General features: G+C 38.7%; 1 protein-coding gene across 1 annotated transcript in view; it reads left to right on the forward strand.

The window, feature by feature from the left end:
- Positions 1-19,779, forward strand: part of PARP12 (poly(ADP-ribose) polymerase family member 12) — a 38,857-nt gene that overhangs the window by 8,474 nt on the left and 10,604 nt on the right. Inside the window, exons 2-6 of the mRNA XM_051963536.1 lie at positions 3,050-3,185; positions 10,486-10,747; positions 13,241-13,342; positions 16,683-16,806; positions 18,255-18,438. Of these exons, the coding sequence (XP_051819496.1) occupies positions 3,050-3,185; positions 10,486-10,747; positions 13,241-13,342; positions 16,683-16,806; positions 18,255-18,438 (808 nt within the window). The remainder of the gene's footprint in view (positions 1-3,049; positions 3,186-10,485; positions 10,748-13,240; positions 13,343-16,682; positions 16,807-18,254; positions 18,439-19,779) is intronic.

Consider the following 19,779-nt stretch of genomic DNA (forward strand, 5'->3'; position numbering starts at 1 on the left):
GATCTTTTACACATGGGATGTGGTTAAGAGCAAAGCTCTGAGTTGTAAATGAGGGTCTGATGGTATTTTGGTTTGGCTGGCTTGTACACTGTGTGGAGGCAGACAGGGTTAGAAAGTAAAGGCCCTTCTAGGTTGGGAAGGGCCTTAAAGGCCAGACTCCACAGGTGTGACTTTATTTAGGCAGTACGGAGCCACTGAAGGGTTGTCAGTAGCAGAATTAATTATATGTCCCATAGGAACTCGTCTCTATATGATGTGCACTGTTGGGCTAAGCTTCTAGGGAAGGGATATGGGAGCATTTGGAGGGGTTCAGTTATGGGAAACGTGATTATCTCTGTTGCTGAAATTGGAAGAAAGGCAACAGGGTGGGGGAGAAGGTCGACAAAAGTGGCAACTTAGCATTGAGGGAGGCAAATTCAGAAAAATGTGTTTTCACTAAAGGGACAGAATTTTAACTAGCTCCAATGTGCCTTTTAGTGCCTTCTGACTTGGAATCTTGTAGGCCTGCTGGTAAAAGTGTTCTCAAAGCCTTTTGCTCCTAAATTGTAGGTGTGATAATCACTAAATACCTGGAGGCCACACATTTAAAATGACAGTGTCATTTCCTTAAGACTTCAGTAGAATATACCAAGTACTTCCAAGGAATAATGTAAGGCCAAAGGATCACAGATTTAGAGCTCAAAAGAATTTTAGGTCATCTACCTTAACTCTCTCATTTTACTCATAAGGGAGCTGAGACCAAAAAAGGGAAAGGATCTTAAGTTATTACAGGTAGCAAATGACTGGAGCCCACCGCCTCCAAATCCTCCATGCCTTCTCAAGATTATGTCTTTTTTTTTTTTCCCCCAATATCTTATTTTATTTTATTTTTTATTCTTTTAAGGTTATACGTGCACATTCATTTAAAAAAATTTTTTTAATAGCTTTTTATTTACAAGTTATATGCATGGGTAATTTTACAGCATTGACAATTGCCAAATCTTTTGTTCCAATTTTTTCCCTCTTTCCCCCCACCCCCTCTTCTAGATGGCAGGATGACCAATACATGTTAAATATGTTAAAGTATAAATTAAATACAAAATAAGTATACATGTCCAACCCGTTATTTTTCTGTACAAAAAGAATTGGACTCTGAAATATGGTACAATTATGAAGGAAATAAAAAATGCAGGCGGGCAAAAATATAGGGATTGAGATTTCAATGTAATGATTCTTAGTCATCTCCCAGAATTCTTTTGCTGGGCGTAGCTGGTTTTAGTTCATTACTGCTCCATTGGAACTGATTTGGTTCATCTCATTGTTGAAGAGGACCACGTCCCTCAGAATTGATCCTCATATAGTATTGTTTTTGAAGTATATAATGATCTCCTGGTCCTTCTCTTTTCACTCAGCATCAGTTCGTGTAAGTCTCTCCAGGCCTTTCTGAAGTCATCCTGTTGGTCATTTCTTACAGAACAATAATATTCCATAACATTCATATAACATAACATTCATATACCACAATTTATTCAGCCATTCTCCCATTGATGGACATACACTGTTTCCAGTTTCTAGCCACTACAAACAGGGCTGTATTTTGGCACATACAGGTCCCTTTCCCTTCTTTAGTATCTCTTTGGGGTATAAGCCCAGTAGAAACACTGCTGGATCAAAGGGTATTCACAGTTTGATAACTTTTTGAGCATAGTTCCAAATTACTCTCCAGAATGGCCGCATGTGTTCACAATTCCACCAACAATGCATTAGTGTCCCAGTTTTCCCGCATCCCCTCCAACATTCATCATTATTTTTTCCTGTCATTTTAGCCAATCTGACAGGTGTGTAGTGGTATCTCAGAGTTGTCTTCATTTGCATTTCTCTGATTAATAATGACTTGGAGCATCTTTTCATATGGCTAGAAATAGTTTCAATTTCTTCTTCTGAGAATTGTCTGTTCATATCCTTTGACCATTTGTCAATTGGAGAATGGCTTAATTTCTTATAAATTAGAGTCAATTCTCTATATATCTTGGAAATGAGGCCTTTATCAGAACCTTTGACTGTAAAAATGTTTTCCCAATTTATTGCTTCCTTTCTGATCTTGTTTGCATTAGTTTTGTTTTGTACAAAACCTTTTCAATTTGATATAATCAAAATTTTCTATTTTGTGATCAGTAATGCTCTCTAGTTCTTCTTTGGTCATAAATTCCTTCCTCTTCCACAGGTCTGAGAAATAAACTATCCTGTGTTCCTCTAATTTATTTATAATCTCATTCTTTATGCCTAGGTCATGAACCCATTTTTTTTTTAAATTTTATTTTATTTAATAATAACTTTGTATTGACAGAATCCATGCCAGGATAATTTTTACACGACATTATCCCTTGCAATCACTTATGTTTCGTTTTTTTCCCCTCCCTCCCTCCACCCCCCCCCCCCCCCAAGATGGCAAGCAGTCCTATATATGCTAAACATGTTGCAGTATATCCTAGATACAATACATATTTGCAGAACCGAACAGTTCTCCCGCTGCACAGGGAGAATTGGATTCAGAAGATAAAAATAACTCGGGAAGAAAATAAAAAATGCAAATAGTTCACATTCATTTCCCAGTATTCCTTCTTTGGGTGTAGCTGTTTCTGTCCATCATTTCTCCAATAAAACTCAGTTAAGTCTCTTTGTCAGAGAAATCCACTTCCGTCATGAACCCATTTTTGACCTTATTTTGGTGTACGGTGTTAAGTCAAGATTACTTCTTGAGGAATTGTTGCTTCTGTCTCACCAAGGCTAGTTGGTTTTATTGTCTGTTAACTAAAGTCTTGAAGTGCTTTGATGTGCTCTTGAGGTTGAAGTGTGCTAGGTTTTTGTTTGTCCCTAAAACTGATGTTCCTCTCCTCTCCTCCTCTTCTCTTTCTCCTCTCTTTTCCTTCTTTTCTTCTTCTCTCCTCTCCTTCTCTCTTCCCTTCTCCTCTCCTCTTCTCTTTCTCCTTCCTTTTCTCCTCTCCTTTCCCTCTCTTCTCCTCTCTTCTTTTTTTCTCTTCTTTCTTCTTCTCTTTTCTTGTCTTTACAGGAAACAATGTAAATATAGCCACAGCACTGATTCTTTACACAACATGACTATCTTGAAAAGCCATGGAATCAATAACCTAAACTTGAATGAACTATGTCAGCTTTTGCTTCAGAATGATTCTACCCTCTTGCCAGAGGTGAGTGACAGAAATCGGGTCTGTTTGAGTATGCACACAGAACAATGCAGTGTGAACCTCTGGACTGTGGCTTTGATTTTTTTTTTTTTTGGGGGGGGGAATGATCTTTCCTTTTTAAACCATCTATAAAGATTGCCAAAGGGAGAAAGTTTTGGAGTGTAATGCCGGAGAAACTGAGGCAAGATAGAGATTAGAGAGTATTTAATAATTTATTAAATGGGAGAGATTTACTGGGACCAAATGGATCCATGGTTTGGTCCTAGGGCTGAGTGAGACTATTGTCTCTAAGAATCCAGCAAACAATGTGAGTTCTCAATGACCTATATACATATGGCTCAGACTCAGGGGGTAAACTGAGGCAGGGTGGAGTCAGGGTGCTGAGAGCAGGAACGGGACTCTGACAGTGTGGGGTGAGCACCGGAGAGGGAGATGACATAATGGGGGAGACACCCCGGACATGGGGAGAGGTATCTTGATAAATCTTCAGCTTTCAGTTCCTGAAAAACCAGCAACAATCATTGTATTTCTTGAGATGAAATAGAAAAAGAGAAAAACTTCAAAACAAAGGAGAATTAAGAAATATCTGACATTGAAAGAGCATGGCTGACGATGAGTCTATTTCCTAACACAAGATGAAACTGTTTTAGTTCTTGAAAAAACAGCAAGAATCATTGGATTCCTTCAGATTCCTTTGATGAGACTTTTGCAGTACTTCAGAGCTTACAGGAACTATTGGATTCCTGGCACATGAACTAATGGACAATGGAATCCTTTTGGACTATTTCTAGGACTTATGGACATGTGTAAATTTTCAGGATGATTCGGAAAGGCATTCTGATATTCTAAAACATAAGCTCTTTTATCCTTATCGAATATTCTGATTGGGAGGGGAGATTTTGCAGGACTGAGCTTTGAGCTGACAATTATAAACTGAAGCAGAGAAACTGAGTCAGGACTGGGTCAGGATAATTAGAGAAACTGAGTCAGGACAATAAAAGAGAACAAAAAAAGAACTGTGGCATAACAGGAGACGAGAAAAACAGGATAAGATAGGAAGGTGTTCCATTTGGGGGAATAACCCATGTATGGAGCATAGATATAAATCCAAAAAAGTGTACAATGGCAAAGTCTTCCAAAAATGAACATTGAAAAATATCTTTGCATGCATTTGGAAAAATAAAATACTGTTGAAAAAAAAAGTTTGCAAGGCAAGATTAGAGTCACCAAATGTTTTAGGCTGGTCATTTTGTTCAATCTGCCCATTTTAAAGGTGAGGAAACAGACTTCTCATGGTAAATTACACATAATTATATAATATTCAGGGCAGTTACCCTTTAAGACAAAGATTGGCAGACTACAGTCAGGGCCAGATCCTGCCTTGCTGCCTATAAGCTATAATGATATAATGAGATATATATATATACACACACACACATATATATATATATATATATAATCTATAAGCTAAGAATTATTTTTATAGGTAAAAACTAATGGTTAAAAATCATTCTTAACTCAAGGGCCAAACTGAAAAAGTGGCCAGTCAGATTTAGACTTGGCCAAGGTTTGCCAACCCTTGCTTTAAGGAATAATGTATCTCCTCCTTGGGGAAGCATTGCATTTTCTTTATATGGCCAGAAAGGCCTAGTGAAATATTAAGTCTTTGAGAGCCGAGATTGTTTCCATCTTATTGATGGGGTTCAGCATCAAAATGATGTGGGTGATGTGGACACCAAAGGTTGGGTTCAATCGTGTGGAGAATTCACAGTGGCCATTCTCTTTGGCAAAAGGCAGGCTTTTCTAGGGAAGAGGTTTCTGACAAAGTGAAGGGATGCAATAGACACTGGGAATGGTAAATATAAAATGGAGTGGGAGAGCATATGAAATAGAGTTCCTCAGTGGAACACACAGTTACTCAGCAGAAAAGGAGCACCCCATAAGATTGGAGCATATTTAGCTGGCAGGCTAAATCCTGAAGGACTCAGCACCCTAAAAGAGTTAGCTATGAGCAGAAGAAGGGAGTTGGGAAGTCTAGTGGAGTTAGGAGAGAGACCCCATGGCATGGGGAAGGGGAAAGACCTCAAGGCAGATTATGGCAGACTGATCCAAAGGAAAGCAGCAGCCATGGGATGGCCTATAAGTAGGTTTTATAGGGAAAATTTAACCTTGGGGGCATGACTGGGATTTCTGACAGGACCCTTACAGAGGGTGGGCCTTGGGTCTGACATAACTTGGCTTGCGGACTAGCTGATATCCCCAGAGAGTGGGACCATGGAGCTGAACTGATCTCTATCAGAGCCTTCTGATCAGGGATCAGTTTTTATCTATTCCTCTATTAACCACACCGGGGTGATTAGAAACTATTGGGGTATGTTGGGATCTTCTTGGGGACCGTTAGAAACTGCTGGTCAGAGCAGGGTAGGGCTGGAGTTTCCCAGGAGTGGAAAATGAATATAGTATTTTGCATGTAAAGGATATTCTAAAAGTGTTTGTTGAGTTGAATAGAACTCAGTAGATTATTACCCTTTCTACTACACCATCTTGTCTTCATTGGAATCATGATATTACAAGTAGTAGCACAGATTTGTTTTTTTTTTCTCAATAGTATTTTACTTTTCCAAATACATATAAAGATAGTGTCATTTTTGTAAGACTTGGTGTTCCAAATTTTTCCCCTTCCCCTCCCTTTCTCCCCAAGACAGCAGGTAATCTGATATAAGTTAAACATGTGCAATCATTTAAAGCATATTTCCCTATTTGTCATGTTGTACAAGAAAAATCAGAACAAAAGGGAAACAGCCATGAGAAAGAAAAAGCTAACAAACAAACAAAAATGATAAAAATAGTAGGCTTCGATCCACATTCAGCCTTTATAGTTCTCTCTCTGGATGCATCTGGCATTTTTTATCCCAAGTCTATTGGAACTGCCCTGTATCACCATCATGCTGAGAAGAGCTAAATCTCTTGATTATCACATAATCTTACTATTACACAGATGTGTTCCCTAGTGAAACTGTGGCTAATAGAAACCTTCAACAATTAGTAACTCATTTATATAACACTTTCAGGTCTACAGAATGCTTTCCTTGATGCAAAATTGTGAGGTGGGTCGTACAAGTAGTACATTCCCATTTTGTTGATGGGAAAATGGAGGCTCTGAGAGGCAATGACCGTGCAAGTAGGAAAGCTGCATTTGAACCCAGGTTGGGGGCAGTTAGACTCCACGTCCAGTGTTTTAGCTACTATAACACATTGCTTCATACGCTTGTAATTCTGCTCCTCCCACTTGGGATTGTTTGTGCGAGGTCCCTGAAAGGCTGTGAAATTTCATTTAACTGCTGTTCTGGATTTGGGGGATGAGCTGGGGCAGGAGGAGGCAAGAGACGGAACTGCCTTTATGGTTTATTGAGCACTTTTGGGTAGCTTCAGCACATTTTGCTGGGGTAGCGTGAAGGTGCGGTGGGTAGACTGCTGGTTTGGGAGGCAGGAAGACTCACCTCCCCGAGTTCAGATCTGACCTCTGACACTTCTCAGCCATGGGACTCTGGGCAGGGCAGTCCACCCCGTCTGCCTCAGCTTCCTCATTTATAAAATGAAGGAACTGCAAACCTCTGCAGTATCTCAGCCAAGAAAACCCCAAATGGAGTCATAGAGAGTTGGACTTGGCTCAACTAGCCACCGCCACTACAGTAAGCACCACAGCCATTTTGCTGGCCCTGTAGAATACAAAGAAACCCCCTTTGGAACAAGAAGACCTACACATGGAACAACTTAAAAACGCCATAAACTTCCACATTAATTTAGATGGCATTTTTATAGTGTACGGAGCGCACTTCCTCCACATATTACCTCATTTGAAAATCAGTTTATCAAGCACAAGAAAATAAATAATCATGTTTTAAATTGCCAATCAGTGAGCATTTTTAAAGCTCCTACTATTTCCAGTTCCTTGCTACATGCCTAGAAGACAAAAAGAGGCAAAGGACAGACAGTTCCTGCTCTCAAGGAGCTTAAAATCATGAAGTGCTTAGGGATGTGGTTCAGACAGTAAGTGCTTCAATAGTCCCAAAGTTAGATTGGCAAGTGTGCCTGGTGAAAATGGGCAGACCGACCACATGCGGGAGTCCTCAGACATGACCTTGGTGAGAATGTGCAAAGGAGGAAGCAGTTGGCTTTGGAAGGCCGAAGACTTTGACATTGATCTCATAATTTGAGATAATTCCTGGAGAATCTCAAATGGAAGAACTTTATTTTATTTTTTCAGGAAAAACTTAAAAAAATTTTAATTAAAGCTTTTTATTTTTAAAACATATGCATGGATACTCTTTCAACACTAACCTTTGCAAAACCTTGTGTTCCAATTCCCTCCCCCTTTCCCCACTCTCTCCCTTAGATGGCAAGTAGTCCAGTATATGTTAAACATGTGCAGTTCTTCTATACAAATTTCTATAATTATCATACTGCACAAGAAAAATCAGATCAAAAAAAGGAAAAATTATAAAGAAACAAAATGCAAGCAAAGAACAACAGAGAGAGTGAGGATGCTATGCTGTGTTCCATACTTTGTTTCCATGGTTCTCTCTCTGGGTGTAGATGGCTCTCTTCATCACTAAAGAAGTGGAACTGGTTTGAATCATCTCATTGTTGAAGAGAGTCACATCCATCAGAATTGATCATTGTATAGTCTTCTTGTTGCCATGTACAATGATCTTCTAGTTCTGCTCATTTCACTCAGCATCAGTTCATGTAAGTCTCACCAGACCTTTCTGAAATCATCCTGTTGGTCATTTCTTATAGAACAATAATATTCCATAACATTCATATACCACAATTTACCCAGCCATTCTTCAACTGTTAGGCATCCATTTAGTTTCCTCTTTCTTACAAAAAGGGCTGCCACAAACATTTTTGCATATCTGCGTCCCTTTCCCTTTTTTATGATCTCTGAGATACAGACCCAGGTTTTATGTGAATAGAAGAAATAAAAAGAGAAAAAAAGTATGGTTACAAAGGAGAATTTTGAAATTCAGGATCTTAAAGGTCTAAGGGGAGACCTTTCTAAAATAATATTTCTTTTGGTAGCTCTTTCACTGTCACTTTCATGCTAAAAATCCTTCCATGGTTCCCTATTGTTCACTGAACCAATTCCAAACTCTTAATCTTGGTGTTCAATATTCTTTGTAATCCAGTTCTGTTTTCTCTCCTATATTACTGCCTTTCATACTCCTTCCAAACTAAAATAAAAGGCATTTCTCTAAACTCATTATCCTATTTCTTATATCCTGAACTCACTTCTGACCCATCCCCACCATATTTTGAAATCTTATACCTCTTTTAAGGCTCAATCCCAATATCCCTTTCTCAACTTCCTGTCCTTCCAGACTTCCCAGCTCCAAGTATCCTTCTGTTCCTTTGACTATTTTTCACACTTTGTTCCTGTTCTGTGCAGATATGCTCTATTGTGCTTTGTAATTTTTTTGTGTACATGTCTTATCTCCCCTAGATACCTTAAGGGCCAGGATCAGGTTTGATTCATTTTTGGATGCATCAGTTCCTAGTGTGGATCTTTGAACTAAAAGACTTTTTTTTAACTGAAGCTTTTTATTTTCAAAACATATGCAAGGATAAATTTTCACTATTGACCCTTGCAAAACCTTGTTTTGCAATTTCTCCCCCTTTCCCCTCACCTCCTCCCCTAGATGGCAAGTAATCCAGTATAAATACTTTTATTTTGAAGTTAAGAATGTATGGTCCAGAGAGTTGGGTGGGCACCAATTTTTGCTGTACCTGATATTGAGTACTGAAGTTGAATGAGATTCAAGAAGGGTCCAGAATGACAGAGTCCATGTAGAACTCGGGTCTGGGCATGGTCCCAGACTGAGTTTAAAAATTATTGTGGTGATCTGCACTAATTGCTTTACTTGCCCTTGCCCCCATAGTCTGAGAGCTATAGGATAGGGAAATGGGAGAAATTGAAAGTTGAGTGGAAAGTCAACCAGATTTTTGCCCTTATTTATTTGTAGCTTTTAATAATAATAGCTTTTATTTTTCAAAATACATGCAAAGAGAATTTTTGACATTCATCCTTGAAAAACCTTATGTTCCAAATTTTTCTCCTCCTCTCTCCACCTCCCCCCACCCTAGACAGCAAGTAATCCAATATAGGTTAAACATGTGCAATTCTTCCAAACATATTTCCACATTTATCATGCTGTGCAAGAAAAATAAGATAAAAAAGGAAACAAATGAGAAAGGAAAAAAACCCAAGCAAACAACAACAAAAAGTAAAAATACCATGTTGTGATCCATACTCAGTCCCCACATTCCTGTCTCTGGGTGCAGATGGCTTTCTCCATCACAAGTCTATTAGAACTGGCCTGAATCAGCTCATTGTTGGAAAGAGCCCTTTTTGTCACAGTTAGAGCTCAGTGATAATTCAGCTTCTTATTTGCATTCATAACATGTACTTCTTTTATTAACTTTGATATTGTGCATGTCCTTCTGTCTTTATTAGATTGAAAACCTCTTAAAGATAGATACTTTATCTTGTGTGTCTTCCTATTTTACCAGGTCCTAGGATAGTCGTTCATTGCACATATTAATAAATATTGAATAAATGAACCTGAGAGAGTACCTTATTTTGTATATTAGCATTATATATGTGTGTGTGTGTGTTTATATTAACAAAAAAGTTTGATAGTTATTTGTATATTATAGATATGAATTTTTTAACAAGTTTGATAGAATTCTGTAAAACTTGTAAATCTATCCCCATTAAGATTTGTTTCTTTACAGTGAGTTGGGTTTCATTTTCTTACATTGGATTAAGATCTTTATGTGCCATTAATTTAGTTATTTTTATATTTTTGTAGAAGGCTGAAAGAAAAGTATAATCATTGGAGCCACTGTGATAGCTGATATGCTAGCATTGCGTACTGTGCTAGTATACAGTTCAAGTAATTATTACTTGTAGTCTTCATGTACATATGAAGTAGGACGTATGTTCTGAGTAGTTTTTCTAGGAATGGGGCTGAAGTTGTACATACTCTCCTTTAGATTATTCAATATATGGAGGCAACAAATTCTTCAAATATATAGGTAACATATTTGCTGGATGGCTAGCCAGGGTGAAGGGTGCAGTTTCTGGCCCAGTTTTCTGGTTCCTGAGCTCAAATAGAAATGAAACCCCTGATCATAATTCCAGCAGCCCAGTATAGCTAGTGAAGCTGAACAGGAAACTAAAATGGTGACGTACAAGGGCTTCTCAGCAATTTATGCTCTTCTCTTTCTTTATCCACAGATCTGTGCACACTACAATAAAGGAGATGGGCAACATGGTGCTTGTACCTTTAAAGATATTTGTGCCAAACTCCACCTTTGCCAGTACTATATGCAGGGAAACTGCAGGTTTGGCAGCAGCTGCAAGCGGTCCCATGACTTTAATTCCACGTGTCAGGAGAAGTTGAAAAAGTGGGGGTTTAGTGACACTATAATTAAGAGGCTGCCTTCCACTTTCAGAAATGCTTTTGACATCAAAAATGAAAGCTCAGCACCTGTAAAAGGTAGGGAACACATTACCACTCTCTATACGCTTAGGGATTGTCTTACACTCCCTTCCTTCCTTCCTTTCCTTCCTCCCTCTTTTCCTCCTTCCCTTCCTTTCTTTTCTTTCCTTCCTCCTTTTCCTTCCTCCCTCTCTGCCTTCCTTCCTTTTCACCTTCCTACATGAGAAAGAAAAACAAATGAAAAACAAACAAAAAAAGTGAACATACTATACTTCTATCCACATTCAGTTTCCAGTTCTCTCTCTGAATGCAGATGGCGTTTTCCACCCCAAGTCTAATAGAATTGCATTGTTAAGAAGAGCCAAGTCTATCACAGTTGATTATCACATAATTTTGTTACTAGAGTGTCACTTTATTAATGCCTGTCTTTCTCCTGTCCTGTCTTTCTGTCTCTCTCCTAACCCCAAATTGAGAAAAAAAACAACAACAAACTTTTGTAACAAATATGCACACTCACACAAAACAAATTCCCTCATTGACTCTCTGTTCAAAATAGATGTCTCTTGTGCTTGCAGTAGGCATAAATCTTCCCATCTTCAAGCTGAAAACGATTCTACTTTTTCCTTTCTCCTGTCCAACATTTTTCATGCAGTAGATTTATATTTTCCATTGTAGTTCCTGGGGTAATGCTTTACCATTAACAATTTGTTTTATTGTATGAATTTGTCACATGAAATGAGTCAGGAATTCCAGCAAATACATGTGTTGCCTTAATTTTGCTTCTTGCCGTTGGATAGATTTTGGAATGTTTTCTTGCTTAAACTTAATGTCTTCTTTAGCTTTTGTTTAAATGTTTTTTGTAAATTCCTCTTAATTGTAAAAAAAAAAAAAAAGCCTGAATATATATCTATATTTGCTTCTTAAGTTTTTGGTCTTTTTAGGTGAATGACAGGAAGATTGAAATCACAATCAAATTAGGTTGATCGGTTTCTCTCCTCACAGAGGGATGTATCAAACAGTGTCCTTGGTTTCTGCTTCTTACAGTGCCATTCTGATAAAGAATCGAGATTCAGCAAATTTTCAGATGATGATAAATTAATTAATTAAGAGGCATTTTAGTATGGAGGGTAAAGATAGCTTGATTTGGAGTGAGAAAGGACTTGGGTCCAGATTCTACCAGTGACAGTAGACAAATAGCGTAGCTTTTCTGAGCTCAGGCAGCCATCTAAGACTATAATTTCTCGATAGTCTGTGAGCCAAGTTGATGGAGGAAGCTCTCATACCAACAACACAATACATTTCTGAAATTCAGAATAAATTATTTGGGCTTGCTAATGAAGACCTCGGGCATATTTCTCAAGAAAAACTACATGGCAGACCCATTCTGGGCTGGAGAAAGAATTTGTGAACCAGTGTTGTCCCTTAAGGGGTTTCAGAAAAATATGACATGGAGATTTAATAAATTCCATCATTAAATTTAGATTTTCATATTAGGCCCTTTTCTTGGCAGTTGATATTAGCATGAGAGACCAGTTCTAATCTCCAATTAAATATAACATTGTTTAGTGAATAGAGAGTTTTCCCTTGAGTCAGAAAGATTTACTTTTGACATATTCTAGTTATATGAACCTGGGAAAGTCACTTAACTTTTTAATGCCATAGGCAACTCTCTAAGAGAAGTTATAGTGGAGTGGAAGATCAAATGGAGCAGCTATGTGGTGCAGTGGATAGATCACTAGCCTGAGGGTCATTTTCCCAAGTTCAAATCTGGCCTCAGATATTTAATTGGCTGTGTGAGCCCCTGTTTGTCTCAGTTCCTCATTTGTAAAATGATCTGGAAAAGGAAATGACAAAATCTTCCAATATATTTACCAAGAATGACCATTTGAAATAACTGAAAAACAATTCCCTCTTCATTTCTTTATACCATGAAATTTTTGTAACAGTATTTCTCCCCCTCAATTTCATGTCAAGACAATTTATAGCATTATTTCTATAAGATTTTGAATTCCAAATTTTTCTCCCTTCCTTCCTGTCCCCTTTTCTGAAAATGGTAAGCAATTTGATATAGGTTTGCATGTGCTGTCATGTAAAACACATTTCCATATTAGTCACAGTTATGAAAGAAGAAACAGATCAAGAGGATAAAAACCACACGAAAGAATAAAACAAAAAAATGTGCTTTGGTTTAGATTCATAGTCCATCTGATGGACAATCTAAATGTGGATAACATTTTCCTTCATGAGTCCTTTGTCCTTGTCTTGGATCACTGTTGCCGAGAAGGGCGGAGTCATTCATGGTTGATCATCACACAATACTGTATACAATGTTTTCCTGATTCTGCTCATTTCATTCTACATTATTTTGTACAATCTGAGTTGTTTTAATGTGTATATCTCTAATCAAAAATAATTTAGAGCCCTTCTTCATAGGCCTATAAATGGCTTTGATTTCTTCACCTGAAAACTGCCTGACCTTGAAATACTTTGACTCTAAATTGAGGTGTGATGGAAACTAATAACCATTTTTCATCTGTCTCTCCTTTGCAGAAGGAAGATCTAATAGTGACTCTGTACCTGTCTCCCCTAATAACAGTAAAGATGATGATCAGATCTGCTTGTACCACATTAGCAAGGGCTGTAGCTTTAAAGGTAAGATATTGGGAAAATAGCTTCTTCCTAAGGACTTTGCCACCAGCCCAAACACATTCCCCTGAAGCTAGTTTACTGGCTAGTTACCACAGCCAGAACTCTGCCCCTTGCTAAACTGTCTCATTTACTCAATTATCTATTTCTTGGGAGACGCTCACCAGGTCTCAAGTTAATCGTTGTAGTAAGTAGAATCCTAGAATTTTAGGACAAGGAGGGACTTTAAACATGACACAGAGAGGAAGCAAAAAGTGAAATAATTTGTCCAGGGTCATATATAAGGGTGAAGCAAGTATTAGAGTCTAGGCCTCCTGAGGTTCAGTGCAGGGCACTTAAAAAAAAAAAACTTAATGATATTTTATTTTTTCCAATTACATATAAGAACAATTTTAACATTTTTTTTTGTCAGACTTTGAGGTTCAAATTCTCTTGTTCCCTCTACTCTCATTCTTCATTGAAAAAGCAACCAATTTAACATAGATTATACATGTGTAGTTATACAAAACATTTCCAGGTAGGTCGTTCTGCAAAAGAAAACAAAGAAATCCCTGGAAAAATAAAGAAAGTAAGGAAGAAGTATTTTTGATCTACATTCAGGGTCTAAAGATGGTTTTCAACCTTCACCCTTGGAAAACCTTGGGTTCCAGATTTTTTTCCTTCCCTTTCCCCCATCCCCTCCCCTAAACAGCAAGTAATACAATATATTTTAAACATGTGCAATTCTTCTTTATGTATTTCCACAATTATCATGCTGCACAAGAAAAATCAGATCAAAAAGGAAGAAAAATGGGAAAAAAGTAAGCAAACAATAAGAAAAATGGTGAAAATACTATGTATGATCCACACTCAGTCCCCACAGTTCTCTCTCTAGGTGCAGATGGTTCTCATCATCACAAGATCCTTGGAACTGGCCTCAAAAATCTCATTGTTGATGAGAGCCACAAACATTAGACTTGATCATCACATAATCTCTTGGTTGCCATGTACAGTGTTCTCAGGTTCTCCTCACTTCACACAGCATCAGTTCATATAAGTCTCTCTAGGCCTTTCTGAAATCATCCTGCTGGTCGTTTCTTAAAGCTCAGTAGTATGACAATCATATACAATAACTTGTTCAGCCATTCCCCAGTTGATGGACGTCTTCCCAATTTCCGTTTTTTTTTTTTTTTTTTTTTTTTTTTTTGCCACCACTAGAAGAGCTGCTATAAATATTTTTGTGCCCACAGGAACTTTTCCTTTTTGTTTTTATCTCTTATAGTGGTATTATATGGTCAAAGGGTTTTTTTATAACCCTTTGGGAATAGTTCCAGATTATCCTCCATAATGGTTGAATCAGTATCTAACTTCATTAACAATACATTAGTGTTTTAATTTTCCCACATCCCCTCCATTGTTTCTCATTTTCATTTTCTGTCATATTTTTATATATAGCCAGTCTGACAAGTATGAATGAGATAGTAGCTTAGATTTGTTTTAATTTGCTTTTCTTTCATCAATAGTTATTTAAAACATTTTTCTCATAGGACTATAGATGACTTTGATTACTTTATCTGATAACTTCCTGTTCATATCCTTTGACCATTTATCAATCTTATTTCTATCAATTTCAATCAAGTTTTCTATATGTTTGAGAAATGAAATCTTTATCAGAGAAATTCACTTTTCACAGGTGCTTTCTACTAGTACCCCAAGACCTCTCTTGGGGCTATGGACCCAGGGATGGTGGCTGCTTAGTAGTATTTCAGGCACACTGTGAATTAAATTGACCTTTCTAGGTTGACCCAAGACTGTCGGTATCATTTTAAAGATCCATGGGCAAGAGTATTCTGACCTCCAGACTTGTGAAAGCACTTTTGGGAGGAGATCCAGTATGAAGTGGGGACTGCCATATTAGCGTGGACAGTGCTCCTGGTAGGAGCGTTCTTTATTTTAAGATTCCTGTGGCATCTTTCATAGATTCTTTGGAAGCAGTGATTGCTTTGGTTCTGCAGAACCTCTCTCAGCTTAGTTTTCTCATGTATAAAATGAGAATATTGGATTATTTAACACACCATCTCCCCTAATCTGTCCCAGCTCTAAATCTCTGATTCTCTCATCACAGCACTTGCTTATTCTTTTCCTTCAGGCCTTCATCAACAGTGAGTCATCAGCCAGATCATTTCCAGGCTGTTGTTTATAGTACAAAGAGTTGCTTTATTACATATAAACACGATGAGTTCAGACCTCCTGGAGGCTGGCATGTTTATAAGTGCACAGTCTGGTTCAGAGTTCAGGCCTATCCAGCTAATAAACTTCCTCTAGGCTTAATCTCTTTGCCCCTGGTGTTTAAAATTAGAAAATAAGGCTAGGGACACTCGGAACCATGTGGTTTCAGAGAAGGGGGAGATATGATGAGCAGGATGAATACAGAGAGGACTGGAGAGACTTACATGAACTGATGCTGAGTGAAATGAGCAGAACCAGGAGATCATTATATACCTCAACAACGATACTGTTTGAGGATGTATTCTGATGGAAGCGGATCTCTTTGATAAAGAGAGCTAATTCAGTCTCAATTGATCAAAGATGGGCAGAAGCAGCTACACCCAAAGAAAGAACACTGGGAAATGAATATAAACTGCTTGCATTTTTGTTTTTCTTCCCGAGTTATTTATACCTTTGAATCCAATTCTCCCTGTGCAACAAGAGAACTGTTCGGTTCTGCAAACATATACTGTATCTAGGATATACTGCAACATATCTAACATATATAGGACTGCTTGCCATCTGGGGGAGGGGAAAAATCGGAACAGAAGTGAGTGCAAGAGATAATGCTGTAAAAAATTACCCTGGCATGGGTTCTGTCAATAAAAAGTTATAATTCCAGAGAAAGGGGAGATGAGGATAGGCTGGAGTCCTGTCCCAGAGCAAGGAAGATGTGGCCAGCTACCTAGTTTCAACAGAACATGTGCTTTGAGATGGTTTTTCTGGATTTATGATGTCTCAGCTACACAGGGCTTCTCCTTTCTACCTGTGGCCAGGCAAATGTGTGAATGAAACAAAGCACTATTTGGGCACTGAAACAGGAGCTAACCATCATTTGCATGATGCAGACTCTTCCAGCTTCAGTACTGGAGTTTTAGCTTTAGTTGTTTTGTTGTTGTTTTGTCTTATAATTGTGACCCCGTGGCCTCTTGCACCCCAATACCATTCTTGGGTTTTTTGTTTGTTTGAAGGATGTGGGAGTCGTTTTTAATCGTAGAAGGTATTGCACAAGCCAGGTTACAACTACATTATGTTTTTCATTTTTTAGGTTACACCATATGCAATTACCATTTTGATTTCATTTCTATTTTTGTTTTAGATAAGTGTTTTAAAGTCCATTTTCATTTGCCCTATCGATGGCAGTTTCTTGATGGGGATACATGGAAAGATTTGGAAGAAATGGAGAAGATCGAAAAGGAATATTGCAACCCCAAGAGTTGGCAGTATGAAACACTACTTATTTCTGTCCTGTGCCTGGGCTGTTAGGGAGGAATTGGGGAAGTTATTAAATTCCATATTGTTTAATTTTGCCTACCTTAATAGAAACTGAGCGCGCCCTGAGAATGTGGCAGCCTGGTGACTACTAGGCACTGGGATGTGTCTTCTGCATTCCCCTCGGGGCAGGGTGGGAAGAAATGGCTTAGAAAGAGAAGGAAATAATTATGTAAAAATTTACAAATGTCATTAAAAGATTACTTGGGGCGGGGGCACTTGAAGTTAATGACTCAGAAGTTGGACTGAGTGAAGATGAGTTAGCATGGGCCCCTGGATTTCGAGAGAGGATTTGGGGTTCCCATCCGAGTTCCTTTGTTCACTAGCTGCTCTCCCTAGTTCTAGTCTCACAGGTGGCTTAATCTCTCTAGGAGTTTGGTCTCCTGGAAAATGAGGAAATTGGACAAATAAGCCCTGAGGTGCCTTTGAGGAGGGTGTACAAAGTAGGGAGCCACTTGGCTCTTCTCACTTTGAAGTCAGTGTCTCAATGCAAGGATGAAAACAGACACTTACTAGCTGTGTGACCCTGCAAAAGTCATATTTACCCTGTTTGCCTCGGTTTCCCCCTCTGTAAAAATGAGTTGGAGAAGGAAATGGCAAAGCACTGCAGTATCTTAGCCAAGAAAACACCAAATGGGCTCTGAAGATTTAAGCATTTCAGAAAAATGACCGAATGACAACAGATTGTTTAGCACTTTATCCTTCTATTTATGTTGTGCTTCCTAGAAGGTTTCACTTACCTGCTTCTGACCTGGGATGTATGTGAGAGGGGCAATGGACAGCTTGCTTTAGTGACAAGTAAAATGGCCACATGATAAAAAAAAAATTTGCAAGTATATAAAGCATTGCAGATGTTTAAGAAAATTGCCAACAGAGGCACTATGGGGTGGAGAGATGGAGACTGAGAGCTGGCCCTAGCGTTGGGAAGCTTGGGCCACACATTTCTGTGGGAGCCTGGACTAGCGTTCGAGGCAACTCTCTGCTGAAGGGCCACGTCTGTGAGACTGGTGGAGGGAGTCCTGAATTGGGAGCTCTCCTCACACCTTGACATCACAGATAAGGTTTTGTTGGGTTTTTTTAAAGCTAGGTAAAGATTTTCAAGGGGACCCCATGAATAACAACAGCTTGTAATTTGTTCACTTGTTTCAGGTGTGTCCACATGTTGTGACCTGTTTGGGGTTTTCTTGGCAAGGAGACTGGAGTGTTTGCCATTTCCTTCTCCAGCTCATTTTTACAGAGGAGGAAACTGAGGCAGACAGGATTAAGTGGCTTTTTCAGGGTCACACAGCTAGTGAGTGTCTGAGGCTGGATTTGAGCTGGGAGATGAATCTTGCTTACTGCAGGCCCAGAATGCTGTGCACTAAACTGATGGGTTTTTCCCTCTTTCTTTCTTGCACAGGTGCCTTGCTAGGAAGCCTACGAGCTTCCTCATAAAGTTTGATAATATGAGTGGTGGCTCTTACAAGGTTCGACGTCTGTCCACAGCCTCCTCGGTCGTCAAGCCCCCACACTTTGTCTTCACGACCCAGTGGCTTTGGTATTGGAAAAGCGATGGTGGTTTGTGGCAAACATATGGCCTAAAGGTAAGGGGACAGGCTCCCGTGTGGAGTCGGGTCCCAGGACGCAAAGATTATTGGACCCTGTGTCTCATCTCATTCCCCCGCCTCTAGGGCCTGTATTCACCTGCTTAGGATTTTGCTTCTTTACCAATAAAATCAGGGGCTTGGACTGGACGGTCTCTCCAATCCCTTCTAGCCCAAGTTCTACCACTCCAAGTCCCCTTGCTGAGCTGAGAATGATGAAATCCAAAGTGGAAGCCAAAGGCTTTGCTGAAAGAGCTTGCTTACTTCAAGCAGGATGTGGTCCAGCAACATTTGAGCACAACTCAGGAGTCTGGGGCTCTTGTCTTAGTGAGACTTAATCTTTATAAACAAGATCCAAATCTACCTGAACGTGTGGAAATCTTCATGCAATGAGTGTCTTTTCCATTCCTTGTGTTACATGAGGTGGAAAGAAGTCTTTGCTTCCATTCCAATAAACCACTCTAGGTTTGTTTGTAGGTAGATCAAACGGTAAATGTATAGCCCCCCATTTATCTGATGAGGAAGCAGGCTCAAGAGACTAAGTGACATAGTAAATGTCACAGGGAGGATTTCGAGTCAAGTCTTTCTGAATACAAGTCCACCACTCTGTCCATGGTTTGATTCTTTTGTGCATCCAAAAGGAAGTTTCTTTAAACAAATAGAATAGATCAAGGTCAAGGTCTTTGTCAAAAAGGTTGGTCATTGGAAATGCAATAATAATGAGCTCTCCAAGGAAGTATAAAAGGAATGTCAGAGGTAGGGAGAAGTGAAACCAGTCACTAAATAGCAAGACAGCTGCATTGATTATGCCAGTCATTCAACCATCAGAAAGCAAAAACATTGAGCAAAGGTTTATTGATTGCCTATTGTCAGCAAAGGTATTTATTGTTAGTGTTGAAAATAATTTGATAGTTGTCCCGTTTTAATAAAGAAGTCTGTCTTTGTCTTCTTGCCCTCTTCTTCCTTTGTTTAGCAGAAATCATACTTTGTAATCTATAAGATATATAATTCTTTTGTTTCTGTTTTTTGTTGATAATTTTTCTTGAAGCTTTTAAATCAATTAATTAGTTTATTGCTGAGGCAATTGGGGTTAAGTGACTTGTTCAGGGTCACACATCTAGGAAGTGTTCAGGACTGATACTCTATCCACTGTGCCACCTAGCTGCCCCTTGAAGCTTTTTATTTTCAAAACATATGATGGATAATTTTTCAACATTGACCCCTGTAAAAACCTTGTATTCCAAATTTTCCCCTGCTCCCTCACTCCCCTAGATGACAAGTAATCCAATATATGTTAAACATGTTAAAGTATATGTTGTTATTTCTGTTTTCTAAAGAAGT

This window comes from Antechinus flavipes, chromosome 5, assembly GCF_016432865.1.
Source record: "Antechinus flavipes isolate AdamAnt ecotype Samford, QLD, Australia chromosome 5, AdamAnt_v2, whole genome shotgun sequence".
Classification (NCBI taxonomy): Eukaryota; Metazoa; Chordata; class Mammalia; order Dasyuromorphia; family Dasyuridae; genus Antechinus; species Antechinus flavipes.